Source organism: Xenopus tropicalis, chromosome 1 (genome assembly GCF_000004195.4).
Source record: "Xenopus tropicalis strain Nigerian chromosome 1, UCB_Xtro_10.0, whole genome shotgun sequence".
Taxonomy (NCBI): Eukaryota; Metazoa; Chordata; class Amphibia; order Anura; family Pipidae; genus Xenopus; species Xenopus tropicalis.
Window position 1 is genome coordinate 108,634,188 of NC_030677.2, and position 13,620 is coordinate 108,647,807.

Genomic DNA, 13,620 nt, shown 5'->3' on the forward strand with positions numbered 1-13,620 from the left:
GCCCCAAAACCATGTCACAAAGACATAGAAACTATGAAATATTTCTCTGCTGGTTAGATTAGACCAAAAGAGAATTATTATGTTGAACAGAAGCCCAGGGGCATAAATTGGCCTTATTTGAGTTACAGCCTTCCTAAAGGGACAATTAATTAAATACTCCAGGGGACACTGTGCAATGAAGTAAGAGGAGTGTGTGCAGGTGAAAATGTATCTAATGGAATATTAGATATGCAGATGGATAAATAGATATGTGTAATTTGGAAAATAACCTTCCATTCTCTTTTATAAAAGAAATGTGGTCTAAGTATTACAACTGCCTTAGAATGAAGCCTAGATTACTGCATTCATAAACAGAAACCCAGAGCTCCTAAACCAGGAATGTGGATATTGTGTGCTATAACAATATGAAGTCAGATGTAGTTCCCCAATAATTGCATGTGGCAGTTTGTTTGGGTAGACAATCATAACTCACCAGGGAGATTTATTGTGTGCTAACTCCCAAAATCTGTAGTTCATACAGGAAGTTTAGCTCCTGAACCCACCTATTTTAAAATATAGCCCCAATATGGTGGCAGTTCTAATTCACCCAAGAGTTTTAAGGCAATAGGTTGGGCACTACCAATTTATCATGCTGTAACACTCTGATATAGCTCTTTTACTTGTTTGCAACTAATTAGATTTATCAAAAGAAAAGAAGAGTATACGTCACATCCTGAAAGTTTTTTTAAAATAAATGTGATTTCAAGAATTTAAGTAAGGTACCTCTAATCTGGGTTTAGATAATTGCTTGGGTCAATTCCATTGATAAATTGCAAAACTGGATTCCCCAGCTATTACTGGAGATTGGTTGGTCCTGATTGCCTCCATGCCCTACTCATTCCAATGAGAAATGACTAACTGCAAATACAATACTGTGAACTGGAAGACTTAAGGCAAAAAATTTTCTATTAACTTCAACCAGTTATAGCAAACTTCAAAAATAATTTAGGCAACCAGTGCAAAATACAACCACACCTTTCAAAAGGGACTATACTGCTCAGACAAAACTATCACAAACTATATATATATGATCACTGAAAACCAAGCATAAATATTTGTTTGTTGATTTAATGGGTTCACATTATTAGTTTAATGCAAAAGATGCTAGAAGGCAAATTTTGTATGTTTCCACATATCGGCAGAGTCTCCTGGTTATCACTAAAAATTTAGTCTGACTGAAAACTCCTGGATGAGTACAGTTATTATAGGGTTTCAGGTTTAAATGTAGATATAAAGATCAAAATCCAGTAGACATTCAGAACAATAATGTGACCGTAAGGTGTCATGAATTGAAATAATAGGTTAATCCCACACCTGCTTGCCAATGGGCAGAAAGTTGTTATTTTAAACATTATATTATATGTAAAGTATAGGCATCAAAATCTGAGGGCTTAACTAGTCTTTTCGTCACCCATTACATCAACAATATTCCAATAAGAAAAGTACAGGGCATATGTTTGTCACAAACTTTCATCAAGAACATACGTAAGCTAACATCAAGGCAATGTAGGTGTTCGCTTCCAGTTAACAGTATTGTACAAAGTTGGCAGTGCCGGTGCTCCTTGAGCCTAAAACAGACTTAATTACATAACAACACAGCATTTACAGCGGGCTTTCTTTTCGGTACCTGCTATGGGTTCAGTAGCAAGGCTTTCTTCTTTGCCCTCTGGTGAAGAGGGCTCTGTGGTTTCTGTGAGTAGTTTCCCAGAGACCAGTTCTGCTGCATTTCCATCCATAGTAGACACATCAGTCACTGTCTTCTCCCTCAAAGACTTCTCATCATCTTCATCAATGAGAACAAGTTCTGCTTTGATGGTGTCATCATATTCCAGCACTTTTTTTGTCTCGTCTTCATCATCAATATTTTGATAGCCCATGAAGATCATTGTTACTGGTTGGTCTAATGTTGCATCTGTACCTGCATTTTCACAGCTTCTAGCATGCTGTCCTTGTTTAACAGGTGCTCCTTTGGTTTGTTTGTGTACCATTTCTAATTTTGCTTCCTTAAAGTGCATATGCTCTTTTACATGACTAGGATTTCCCTCAATTGTAACAGTCCTCTCTGGCAAACATTCTTTTTCTTGCCCTCCTATTAAGTTTGATTGTGCACTTTTCTGTATTAGCTCATCTACATCCCTTGTGTTCAATTTATGTATGCCATTCTCTACCACAGCACCAGCACGGTGAACCTCATAGACTACTTTGTTGCCATCATCATAGACTTTTACTCCTCTTTGATGAACCCCCTCTGGGTCAAGGGCTGATGCAGAGACAATCTTGGTCTCTCCTGTATTTCTGTCTTTTTCCACATTAATTTCCATGGCGTATAAGGCTTGAACAGAAACAAGAGAGGAAGTGCATGTTATAACATAAAAAGCAAGTGAATTGTTAATTGGCAGACAGTAATAAATGTACAACATCCATACAAAACAATTGCAGGTAAGCATATAGTATTAGAGCTTTCGAAACAGGATTAGGAAAGTATGTGAGCAATATCCATTGAAATAGTGGATAAAATTGACACAAATCAGATATGGGCTGTTACACATTTATGTTACACCAAGTTACAGTGCTATACGGCACATTGTGGGGGTAAGGCATGCGTACTTCAGGGGTTATTACAAAAACGTGTACAGAAAACATGTAAGCATTATTGATGCCCTTCTATTTCTTCTTTTCAATAAATGCCTACAAATATTTACAAAGCAAGTTAGCACATTTTTAAGGCATTTCATGAATTTATTCCATTATGTATCATCTTCAAGGCTCTGTATACAGCTATAAATTGAGTAAGATGCAGTATTCAAAGTACTAGCAAGATTCTATGTTGAAGAAGAATCCTGTGATACCAAATCAAAACAGCTTTCATGCAATACGTACTATCAAACAACGTGGATCTAACAACAAAACACTTTTTTCTTGCAAGGTTCTTAAAATGGTGCATTGTTTACAAATGTGCATATGAAGAGTCAATTGAATGCTTCTAATCATCATTATCTGATTAACAAGTGACACATTTGAAATGTACTGTGTAAATTTAAATGCTGTTAGTGCCACATAGTGTAATATGAAGGGATTTGTTTTTCAAACTGATAAGGCCCAGTTTGCCAAATATTGAGGTTGAAATGTGTAGTAACAATGTAATTCAGAGCTGGAGGCCTCAGGCCAGATGTGGCCCTCCAATAGATTTTTATGATCTCATATTTTTTCTAAAGAAGCTAGAGAATGTATATGACTTTTGTAGCTTATAGAGAATGGTAAAAGCCATACCTTTTGAGAAATGTCAACCCCTGAATAAACTGTATTTCATTAATCCAAAGCATATTATATATAATATTTTACTGCTGCATACTCTTAGCAGCTGTGTTTTGTAACTCAATAAAATACCTTTAATACAAAATGTCTGTATTTTGTAAAAACAAATTTGGATTTCATCGCACACAATGTATTATCGGGGTCTAAAAAACAGGTTCTCCCTACACGTTCCTGGTATTCTCCTCCGCTCCTCTCAGAGCCTCCGCCTTTTTACACCATCCACACCCACTGCGCTCTCTTGTATTAAACCTTTCTATCTTGCTGCTCGTTATCTCTGGAACTCTATCCCTGAATTCCTCCGTAGGGAACACTCACTCCCTGTCTTTAAGAAAAAACTCATATGCTACCTTCTGTAGCACTAAAACATTATTTTGTCTAGTCCTGCACTTAAGGGCAAATGCCCATACCTTGTGCACTCTTACCTTCCAGTTTGTGCCTGTATGTTACTAGACCGCTTAGATTGTGTATTTATACTTATTTATTATAACACTTGTCCTCCCTGTGTCTAATTGTGTATATTGCACAGCGCTGCGTATCCTTGTGGTGCTTTATTAATAAAGTTAGACATACATACATACACATACAAGTTTGCAGAAGCTAAAACTGTTTATTACATGACATTAATGACATATTTATGATTAGAGGTCTTTGCCTGATGAATGTTGTTGTTAATAATAATAATAATTGTATTTGCAACATATAGGTAAAGCAATTCTGAAATACAATGATTCTTCTCTTTTAGTAACTTGCTTGTACATTTGCTGATTCAAAAAATTTAAATATATTTTTTATTTTTCTTATAATCTTAACAAAGCTAGTGTTTATTATAATAATCAGGGCTCTTATGACCATAAGGTGACTGAGTACCTCTCTTCCTGCTCTACATTATGGAAAGTGACAGCAAATCCCACTACATGAGGCACACATATAGCTCCAATTCCTATATGCTGCAGCAGTACCTGATAATTGTTGTAATTGAACCCCAATTTAAAGAATATGAATAGGAATGCTGTTTTGCTGGAGTGTAGCTATAGAGATGTACTTGGAAAGCATCAGATATAACTAGTGATGTGCCATATCAGAATTAAATAGAGTCTGCCATTTAAAATGTTATTCTTGAACTGACAAATGTATTTTTTCAGTTGTAATATTGATGTGTAGGCAGCCATCTCAGTGCATTGTGTCTGATTCTGAGCTTTCACAAGGAACCAGTGCAACACATTAGAACTGCTTTTAGATAAGCTATTGGTTATTCTAATCCATGTAAACTGAAGCAGTCCCAATCCGGACTTGGATTTCTTATTGTTGAGTACCATTCAGATATCTACTGGCTGTGGCACTCACTGGAAATTAAGATCAATCATGGCTAGCTCCATGTGAAATTTCAAAATTAAATATTAAAAAATATGTTTGAACTTTTATAAAAAGGTTTTCAATGCAGGATTCTGCTGGAGAATCTCTATTAACTGATGCATTTTGAAAAAACATGTTTTCCCATGACAGTATTACCTTAAGTTTATAAGGCCATTTAACTGCCATTGTTCCTCTCATCTGACAATGATTCAAAATTATGAACTGTTTCAGGATCCCACTCACATAAGATACAAAGAAAAATCCCCTGCTCATTCAGGAAATGTTAAAATGGCAGCTTTGCTAAGTATTCCAATAAAAACATTTGCCAACAATATAAAAGAGGAAGTGAATTAGATCACAAGGGACCTTGGACTGAACCTTGGACCTACACTGAAGGATTCTCTAGCTGTAGAAAGGCAAAGATCTAATAAACTATAATATTCTTAACTGCATGCTTTAATTTTACAATGACATGCCCTGATTTAATGTGATAAAAAGCTTGTGGAAATACACAAAAACCCATATTATGCAGTATGCTTCTAGTCTGTAAGATCAAGGGCTTAAAGGCTGATGACAGATGATTGATTTTTTAAGGTTAATTTGATAAAATTAATTATAATTACAATCAATGCTGAAGGAGGAGATAGACATGATAGTATACCACTGCAGACAAAAGGTCCTTGGACAGGTAGTTATTTGTAGGTACCCACCTGATACAGATATCCACCTTGACTAACCATAAACTTTACAAAACAAATAGGGTATAGAATGTTAGCCTTTTTTATATATACATTATGTATTCATTAGTTTAACATAAGCAATTAATAAAGAAAAGGTGTTGTTGTATAACATATACTACAACATGTTTTTGCTTTGGGTGCCCAAGTGAGTTATGGGATTTCAATCACTTTTAAAGTGGAAGTGGTTTAGAGAGAGTTCAATAACGTAGAATACTTTGCCAGCTGCAAAAACAAAAGCAATTTTTCTAACTTAAATCTGTTAAAACAACATTTCTAAAATAAAATCCAGGAAACAGGCTTGGTTTACTTTAAGTGCAAACTAGGATATGATATTGCACTAATCTGTTAATTTACAAAATGATCAAAATTGTATTACAACTTAAAAATGCAAGCTTACTCTTAAATGTAACAGTGTAATATACTTACCAGCTACCCTTGTCGTTCCGTCACCAGAAAGGGATGTTTCTGTATTTTGTAAATTAAAAGTTGTGAGGTCAGGGATCTCAGAGTAAATGTAGTTCACAGCATCTGGTATTAGAAAAGAGAAGAAAAGGGTTTGGTTAGCAGCAGCATTGTATAGTCAGAAAGCCATAGCAGTGCTTAAACAGCAGTGTGTCAACTTTGTCTAAACAATGGGAATTAAAGCTCTCTACTCTGTAACTGGATGGCAGCAAAATGCAGATTCATTGCCTTGTGAATGGCATTAAATAGATTAGCAGAGGTAGGAGGGAACAGGTCTCTTCAAGCTGCATTAAACCATCACATACTGCTTCATCTTGATGGGAAACTTTTATCACTTGGTCATTAAGGTCTGTGGGGAAACTGAAATAGATTTCTTTCATCAAATTGAATGTGTGTCTTTCGCTGAAGTTGCTAGATTATCTGCACCTGATCAGAAACACATTTGAGGGCATTTAGAAAAATAAATAACTACTGGCCAACCTAAGTATGATACTCTGAATTTGGATAACCCAAAGGCTGTACTGTCAGTTCGATTTCCACTGGCTGCTTTTCTAGGCTGTTCACAAGCACTAGTGGCACTCAGGGCATTGCCTGTATGATGCCAGTCAGTTTGGGGCCAGTAACACATTAACAAAGCTGACACAGAGCTGCATTTTATCTTCCCCTGTGTAAAAGGGATTCTCTACTGCTTACCAGAAAATGATCCTTTTTACCCAAAATGTAAATCAGATGTGATTTAATGTTTTTTATTGCCTACATGATAAGAATAATTTTAAAAAAAGATATGTGTGCTTCGTATATCCCATCTCTAGAATGTTTGGCCCTAGATTCAGACACACAATTGGTTTACTTTGCAACATTTAGAAGAAGCTTTCTGTTTTCAACTAGAAAGCACATTAGGTCTTCTAGCATGAAAGAGTAATAATAGAACAGTAATATTAAATTCTTACCTGTCTCCTGGTTTGACAAACTCTGCAAAAAGAAACAAAATAGATATTACTATTTTCATGCTATAGCAATCAATACTGAAGTAAAAAAATTATGTGATGTGGTGGAATTATCTTATATACTGGGATGTTATGTAGTAGTAGCACCACCCAACTGCAGTGTGGGTTTTAGAGACATCTTACTCTAGGTCCCATTCTACCTAGAAACAGTAGGAGGTACCTATTTATATATGACTAGTAGTAAATAGCCATCACACATGCACATTCTCAGAATAGAACAATAAATTGCAATCATTATTTAATTGTGCATTTGTATAGTGACTGTATAGTGGTAACTGTTTGTCAAAGGTCATACTGGCCCGGAGTGGCCATGTAGTTCCAAGCAAACTGATGACATAGCAGTGATCAGCTTGGCCTTTCAATATGTATGCAGTCCCATCAGATTCTAATCATAGGAGAGTGTCTGTCAAACTTTGTAAATAAACTTGCAAATGTTCTTTTACATTTGTAATGTATGGGTCAATGGTAATAGAATGCATTAAAAACACATAGGGGCTGATTTACTTACCCACGAACGGGTCGAATGGAGTCCGATTGCGTTTTTTTCGTAATGATCGGTATTTTGCGATTTTTTCGTATGTTTTGCGATTTTTTCGGATTCTTTGCGAATTTTTCGTTACCAATACAATTTTTGCGTAGAAACGCGAGTTTTCGTATCCATTACGAAAGTTGCGTAAAAAGTTGCGCATTTTTCGTAGCGTTAAAACTTACGCGAAAAATGCGCAACTTTTCGCGTAAGTTTTAACGCTACGAAAAATGCGCAACTTTTTACGCAACTTTCGTAATGGATACGAAAAACTCGCGTTTTTACGCAAAAATCGTATTGGTAACGAAAAATTCGTAAAGAATCCGAAAAAATCGCAAAACATACGAAAAAGTCGCAAAATGTTCGTTTTCAAGTCGGAACTTTTCCAATTCGGGTCGGATTCGTGGGTTAGTAAATCAGCCCCATAGTGTATATTTAAATGCTCTTAGAGTCAGTTGTCTCTGTTTAGTATTTTCCAATGCCATGGGGTTTACCTGAAGACCTTAATTAAACTAGTGCAAAACACACAATGAGCAAAAAAATTGCCATGATTTTACCTAGAGTGCTAATGTTACCTTTTGCAAATCTTCAAAAGATATTTCTGTTTCTCTTAGTTTTTCTCTGAGGATTTGCTCTTTCGCAGATATAAGTGATTCCTCACTCTCCAGTCGTCCAATATCCTGCTCCAGTCTGAAAGACAAAATGTGAATGATATCAAGTTTTTGCTACAATAGGTTGTAAAAATATTATGGTTATTATAACTATAACGTTTAATTTTATACTCCCACATATTCCACCATACTTTACTTATAAATATGGTCTGATGGGTAAAAAAAAGTTTTTTTTTTAATCCACAATGAATAACAGAGATTACATTGTTTCCAAGCATCAGGTTGGAATCTTTAAAAAAGCTACATTCTCCAAAGAGGTGTGTTCCAGTGCAGCTAGCAGATTTATGAATGGAATAAATCCTAGCATCTGTTTTTTTGTACTGAATATCAGTTTCACGTCTGCTAGTTATAATCCTGTGTATATATCCCTAATAAAATATATGACATCTATTACAATAAATAACAGTATAAATAGGAACCCCAAACTGATGAGATATGAAGATCCAAAGATATCTTGAATTTTTTAAATTACATTGGAATGTTGGCTTTCCATGGAGATTCAAAACCTCCTGCAAAATAGAATCCGTTGAACTATGCCTGTCACTCACATTAACATCCAGCCAATCATATTATACAGCCACCAATCTGCCAAACTAGCATCTGTATTGCATCTTGATCTGAAATCTTTAAAAATATATTTCTTACATGTTTACATGATGATATTCTAATTTCCTGTTTTATCATTAAAAATAAACTGTGGTATGAGTGTGTAAGTCATATGGTAACTAATACTAAGTAGGTCTGGCCTCTTTCCTGTCAGGAAGAAATTAATGGTATAATATCATAAAATCATGTATACAAGCTATTGGGAGTCTCTGCGTTTATTACAGGGTGTGCACTAAATGGCAGATTAAATATGCCATTCAAATCATTTTATAAAGATAGTATATAAAATATATTTCTACTAAAACAGTATAATGTGATGGACAGGGCCTCTTTTATTTTGTTGTTTTGCAACCTTTGTTGTTATACATATCTTATCAAACTTACATTTTGTATAATAAATAAGTTATAATGTTTCAGTAATCATTTCATTATGCCATTTTTTGTTCATATCAAAGTTCATTAGTTTTAATACAAAATTTTAAATTTTAATAAAAACTGTATCTTTTCTGTGGTCAGACTTTTTCAGCATCTGTAGTGAGCAAGTGTTTCTCTACAGTGTGCAAGCACCATGTTAGCCTGGACGGCATACAAACACATTTAAAACAAGACACTGGAGAGTCACATTCTTCTCACTCCAGTTAAAGCAGTTTATTAGGATGTCAAACACATATTTCAGATCCATGATTATTCCTAAAGTGCAAATATGAAGAATCTTCCCAGCTATAACTCAATGGACAAGGTCAGTGTGTTCTTAGCATGTAGGTAGCAAAAGTAATTGGAGAATTATTTGCTAGGGTTTTTTCTAATGCCACACAAAAAATAAAACATACAGTAAGTAACTATATCATACATAAAGCATGATTAATTGTTGTATTTTAGATAGCTTGACTACATATTCTGTTACTCCACACCCACACATACAGGCATTTCAGGCCACCCAGCACATTACACCACATACTGGTGCTAATGATTTTGAACAGCATGCTAATAAATAAAATGGCCCCATTTTCTTTAAAAAAAAAACCAAAACATCGGTTTTAAAGAGGTAGTAAAGCTTAAAAAAAATATAGCATCAAATGCTATATTTTGAACTTACTGTACCAACAAATAGTTTCAGCAGCCGTACAACAGTAATAATCCAGGCCTTTAAAGTTTTATCTTGGATTGTGTAAGCCATCCCATTAGTGTCAGTGACACGAGGTCTAGACTGGGATTTAAAATAGGCCCTGTAATTTCATGTACATAGGGGCCCAATAAAGCCCTCACCAACGAATAAAGAGTAACCTTCTATGGCATCTTATAGCAGCCCCTCTGGCATTTGCCAGCATCAGCAACTGTCAGTCCAGGCTAGTGACACTAAACATACTTTTTGGGGCATATTTATTATAGTGTAAGACCCTGTTGATGTGTGCTCTGGGCTGCTGCCGTCAAGAAGCAACGTTTATGGGTTGTTGGCTGTCATTTAACCTTTCTACAGGGCTGATTATTAAGTTCTAATACAGAATACACTGATGAGCTGCCATGCAATGTGAATCGACTTTGTTGACTAATTAGCCTTGTATTGTGGCAATTTTATAACATATGTACTTTTTATTGTAAGTCAGTCAGGTAACTGATAGAAGCAAATAGCAGGAAAGAAGATGGAGAGCTACTGTGTGCCTTTTCAAAGGCACAGATTTTAGGCACCCCCCCAAGTGATTGTAATCACTTACCTAAAAACTGCAAACTGCACTAGCCCGGGGTATCTGTGACCAAACGATTCTCTCCCATCTAGCTTCATTCTTCCGAATGCATGTGCATGCGCAGTAGGGTGAAAATACTGACTTTCTTGCTAAAGTGCAGGTTTTTTCTCTACCGTGCATGCGCAATGAGCACAAAGACAGAAGATGGAAGAGGATCACTCGGTCACAGATATCCTGGGCCATGAATGTGATTACAATACTGCAGGGTGCTTAACATTTTGGCACTCCTCAGTGATTTTAACTTTCATTCTCCTTTAAGGTGGAGAGTAAGGGAGAGTAGTTTTTCTCATAGAGAGAGTCATAAGATACAGTCAGTTGTATTCCCAAATATTTGATAGCTTTCTCCTGCCAGTGCAAAGTTAGTTTCTAGTAATTTTAATGCATTTTAATTGGTAGGGTCTGGGAGTTTGAGCTATTTATCTTATATCCAAATATGAGGCTAAATTGATCTAAAAGCTGACTGAGATGTGGCAGTGAGGTCAGAGGCAAGGTTAGAGTTAGCAGGATACTGTCTGCATACAGGCTAATTTTGTGGCCTACCCCTCCCTGCTCCTATACCCTTTATCTGTGGATGGTTATGTATAGCGCTTGCTTAAAGCTCTAATGAGAGCGTGAATATGAGAGGAGAAAAGAGCATCCCAATTTTGAAACTGATAATGTTGGAATGTATGCTGAGATCAAAGTGAAGGCTGCAGCTGTTGTCTATGCTCAGCGCTCACTGCTTACTTTTGATGGAAGCAGTAAGCGCTGACATAGAGTTGTCCAGGAAAAGAAGAAATCCATCACAGCAGAGCAAAGAGTGGAAGTAGGAAAGCACACCTGCATTTTTATTGCAATTTTTCAGAGCATGTCCCAATCTCAAGCATGGAGTGTGCCCCAAAATGCATAATGTTCACATCCGTGAGTTTGCGTAAAACTAAAAAAAAACGCTGCTTGCTGTTTAGAAAACCCATGAAAATTAAAAAAATAAAATTACCCCACATGAGACACCACAGAAGTCAATAGGAAGTGTATCGTCAGCAAACAAGTTGAAAATAACATCTCCCCTGCAATTTTTCACCATTGATGATTTACCAACTTGCATGAAAATGCATGGCAAAATGTGATTGGCAATTCTAATGCAGCCTTGTTTAGAACTGAATGACCTACTGAACTGAAAATCACGCACTTATGTCTGTAAAAAAAGCATAGCATTCAGACTAAATGACAATGATCATTATCATTTTATTTCTACAACACTTACATGTTTATGTATCAGCGACCTCTGTATTTTTTGTAAAAATATTTCCAACAAAATGTCTTTATTAAATTGCGTGCACAGCGAAATGGGAATAACAATCAGAGATCACACACCAATTCCCCTGCCCTGAAAGCAACATAAAAAAACAAACTGGGACACTATTAAGCTTACTGCATTTTCTAAGAGAAAAAAAGCTAGCACATTCTTTAATGATGGGATTAGACATGCTAAAATGTCAGGCACTAGTCATTAACTTTGGCTAATTTGATAGGGATGTGCCGTTCCTGTGGGATAACTTCAAGGTTACTCTAAGTGTGTCTGGGAAAACTGAGCTAATCAGGAAGTGCAGTGCATTCTGGGGTGTGAGCAGTTTATGGTTTCCACCCTCAGAGGTTTCCTGTTATTGTTTCATGCAATGTTCACCAGTGTGTGGCTACTTTCTCAGAAGTTTGACATACTTTATTATTACTCTTCAAAATGTTTTTTTAGTTAATTATGCCATAGGGATAATATGGAAACAGAAAGTTTACCTTAAGGGAGAAATACATTCCACTCATTTGTTAAAGCTAGAGGGACTGATAAAGGGTCAGTTTGTTCATTTAAATTGTCCCAAAGGCTCATGGTTTTAAAAACTAATAGCATTTAAGTAAATGCTTCCTTTGTGCTTTTCTTTTCAAAGTAGGACAACAATGTATTTGGCACACAAAGAAATACTTGCACTTCACAAAGCTGCATACAGCAGTGAAAAACATTGAGCAAGCATAAGGGGACTATCACCATGGAACAGACTCAATTACTCCCAATGAATACTGGCAGGATACTTAAGGTATGTGGGATTTGGGTGACTGAATTCTGGAAGAGGCAGTTATGTTAAAGTGAGGCACTGGTTCACCTTTTGCATGGTTTAAGAATACTGCCTCCAATCATTTTAATTCTTATTATTTTGCAAACTTTACAAATAAAGGTTTTCTTTTAACAAATCTCCATTATCTTGTATACCAAATAACATCCCTGAACTGATCCACTGGGGGAGGTTTAGTGTGTCCCTATATATCATCTCCGTGCATTTAATGGCAAGCAAAAAGGAATCCCTGTACCTACAGCCTGCTTTTGGGTAACAAGCACGCCCCTTAGTGCTCTAGCACTTGGATCCAGGCCATGTGGTATACAAGGTGTATACCATTATGGACCAAGTGCATTTTAACTACAGTCATTTCAGGAAAAATCATTACATTTTTATTTGAGTTTAGTGTAATGAAATCATCATCTACAATTTCATATATTTAAATTAGACACAGAAAGTGCACTCTGTCCTATTAATATGACACTAAGGGGCAGATTTACTAATCCATGAACGGACCGAAAGCGTCCGAACGCGTTTTTTCGTAATGATCTGTATTTGTGCGACTTTTTCGTCGCTGTTACGACTTTATTGTATATTTTCCACAACATTTTCGTCTCCGTCGCGAAAAAACCGGATTGTTTGTTCCGCCGTTTACAATTGCTCAATACCAAAAAATCGCAATGGCGGCAAAAAAGTCGCGCAAAATACAATAAAGTCGTGACAGCGACAGAAAAATTGTGCAAAATACAAAAAAAAATTTGACGGCGACGAAAAAGTCGCAAAATTTTCGTTTCCAATCCGAATTTTACCCATTCGGGATTCCGATTCGTGGATTAGCAAATGTGCCCCTAACTGACATTTAAGTGGGTAATTGGGCATAACTCAGGTTTAAAGGAGAAGGAAAGGTACAATCACTATGCTAGGCACCCCCCAGTGATTTTCTTTGTTTTCCTAATACCCCAGGCTGGTGCTTCTGTCAGGAGAAAACCATTAGCCCAGGGTAGCTGCGAGAGAGCAATACTTTTCCTTCTTCTGCCAAGCTAGTTTTTTTCTCTACTGCACATGTGTCGGCCCC

At 36.3% G+C, this 13,620-nt stretch overlaps 1 protein-coding gene and 1 long non-coding RNA gene across 8 annotated transcripts in view; one reads left to right on the forward strand and one right to left on the reverse strand.

The window, feature by feature from the left end:
• Nucleotides 1–13,620, reverse strand: part of palm2 (paralemmin 2) — a 170,661-nt gene that overhangs the window by 80,321 nt on the left and 76,720 nt on the right. For 3 of the 7 annotated variants that reach the window (XM_031896809.1, XM_031896811.1, XM_031896817.1), the window contains 4 exons: nt 8,018–8,132; nt 6,860–6,881; nt 5,874–5,975; nt 1,667–2,371 (listed from right to left, as the gene is read on the reverse strand). In XM_031896809.1, coding sequence (XP_031752669.1) covers nt 1,667–2,371; nt 5,874–5,975; nt 6,860–6,881; nt 8,018–8,132 — 944 coding nt within the window. 7 annotated transcript variants of the gene reach the window in all.
• Nucleotides 1–13,620, forward strand: part of LOC105945455 — a 151,821-nt gene that overhangs the window by 63,732 nt on the left and 74,469 nt on the right. The gene's annotated exons all lie outside the window — the stretch shown is intronic.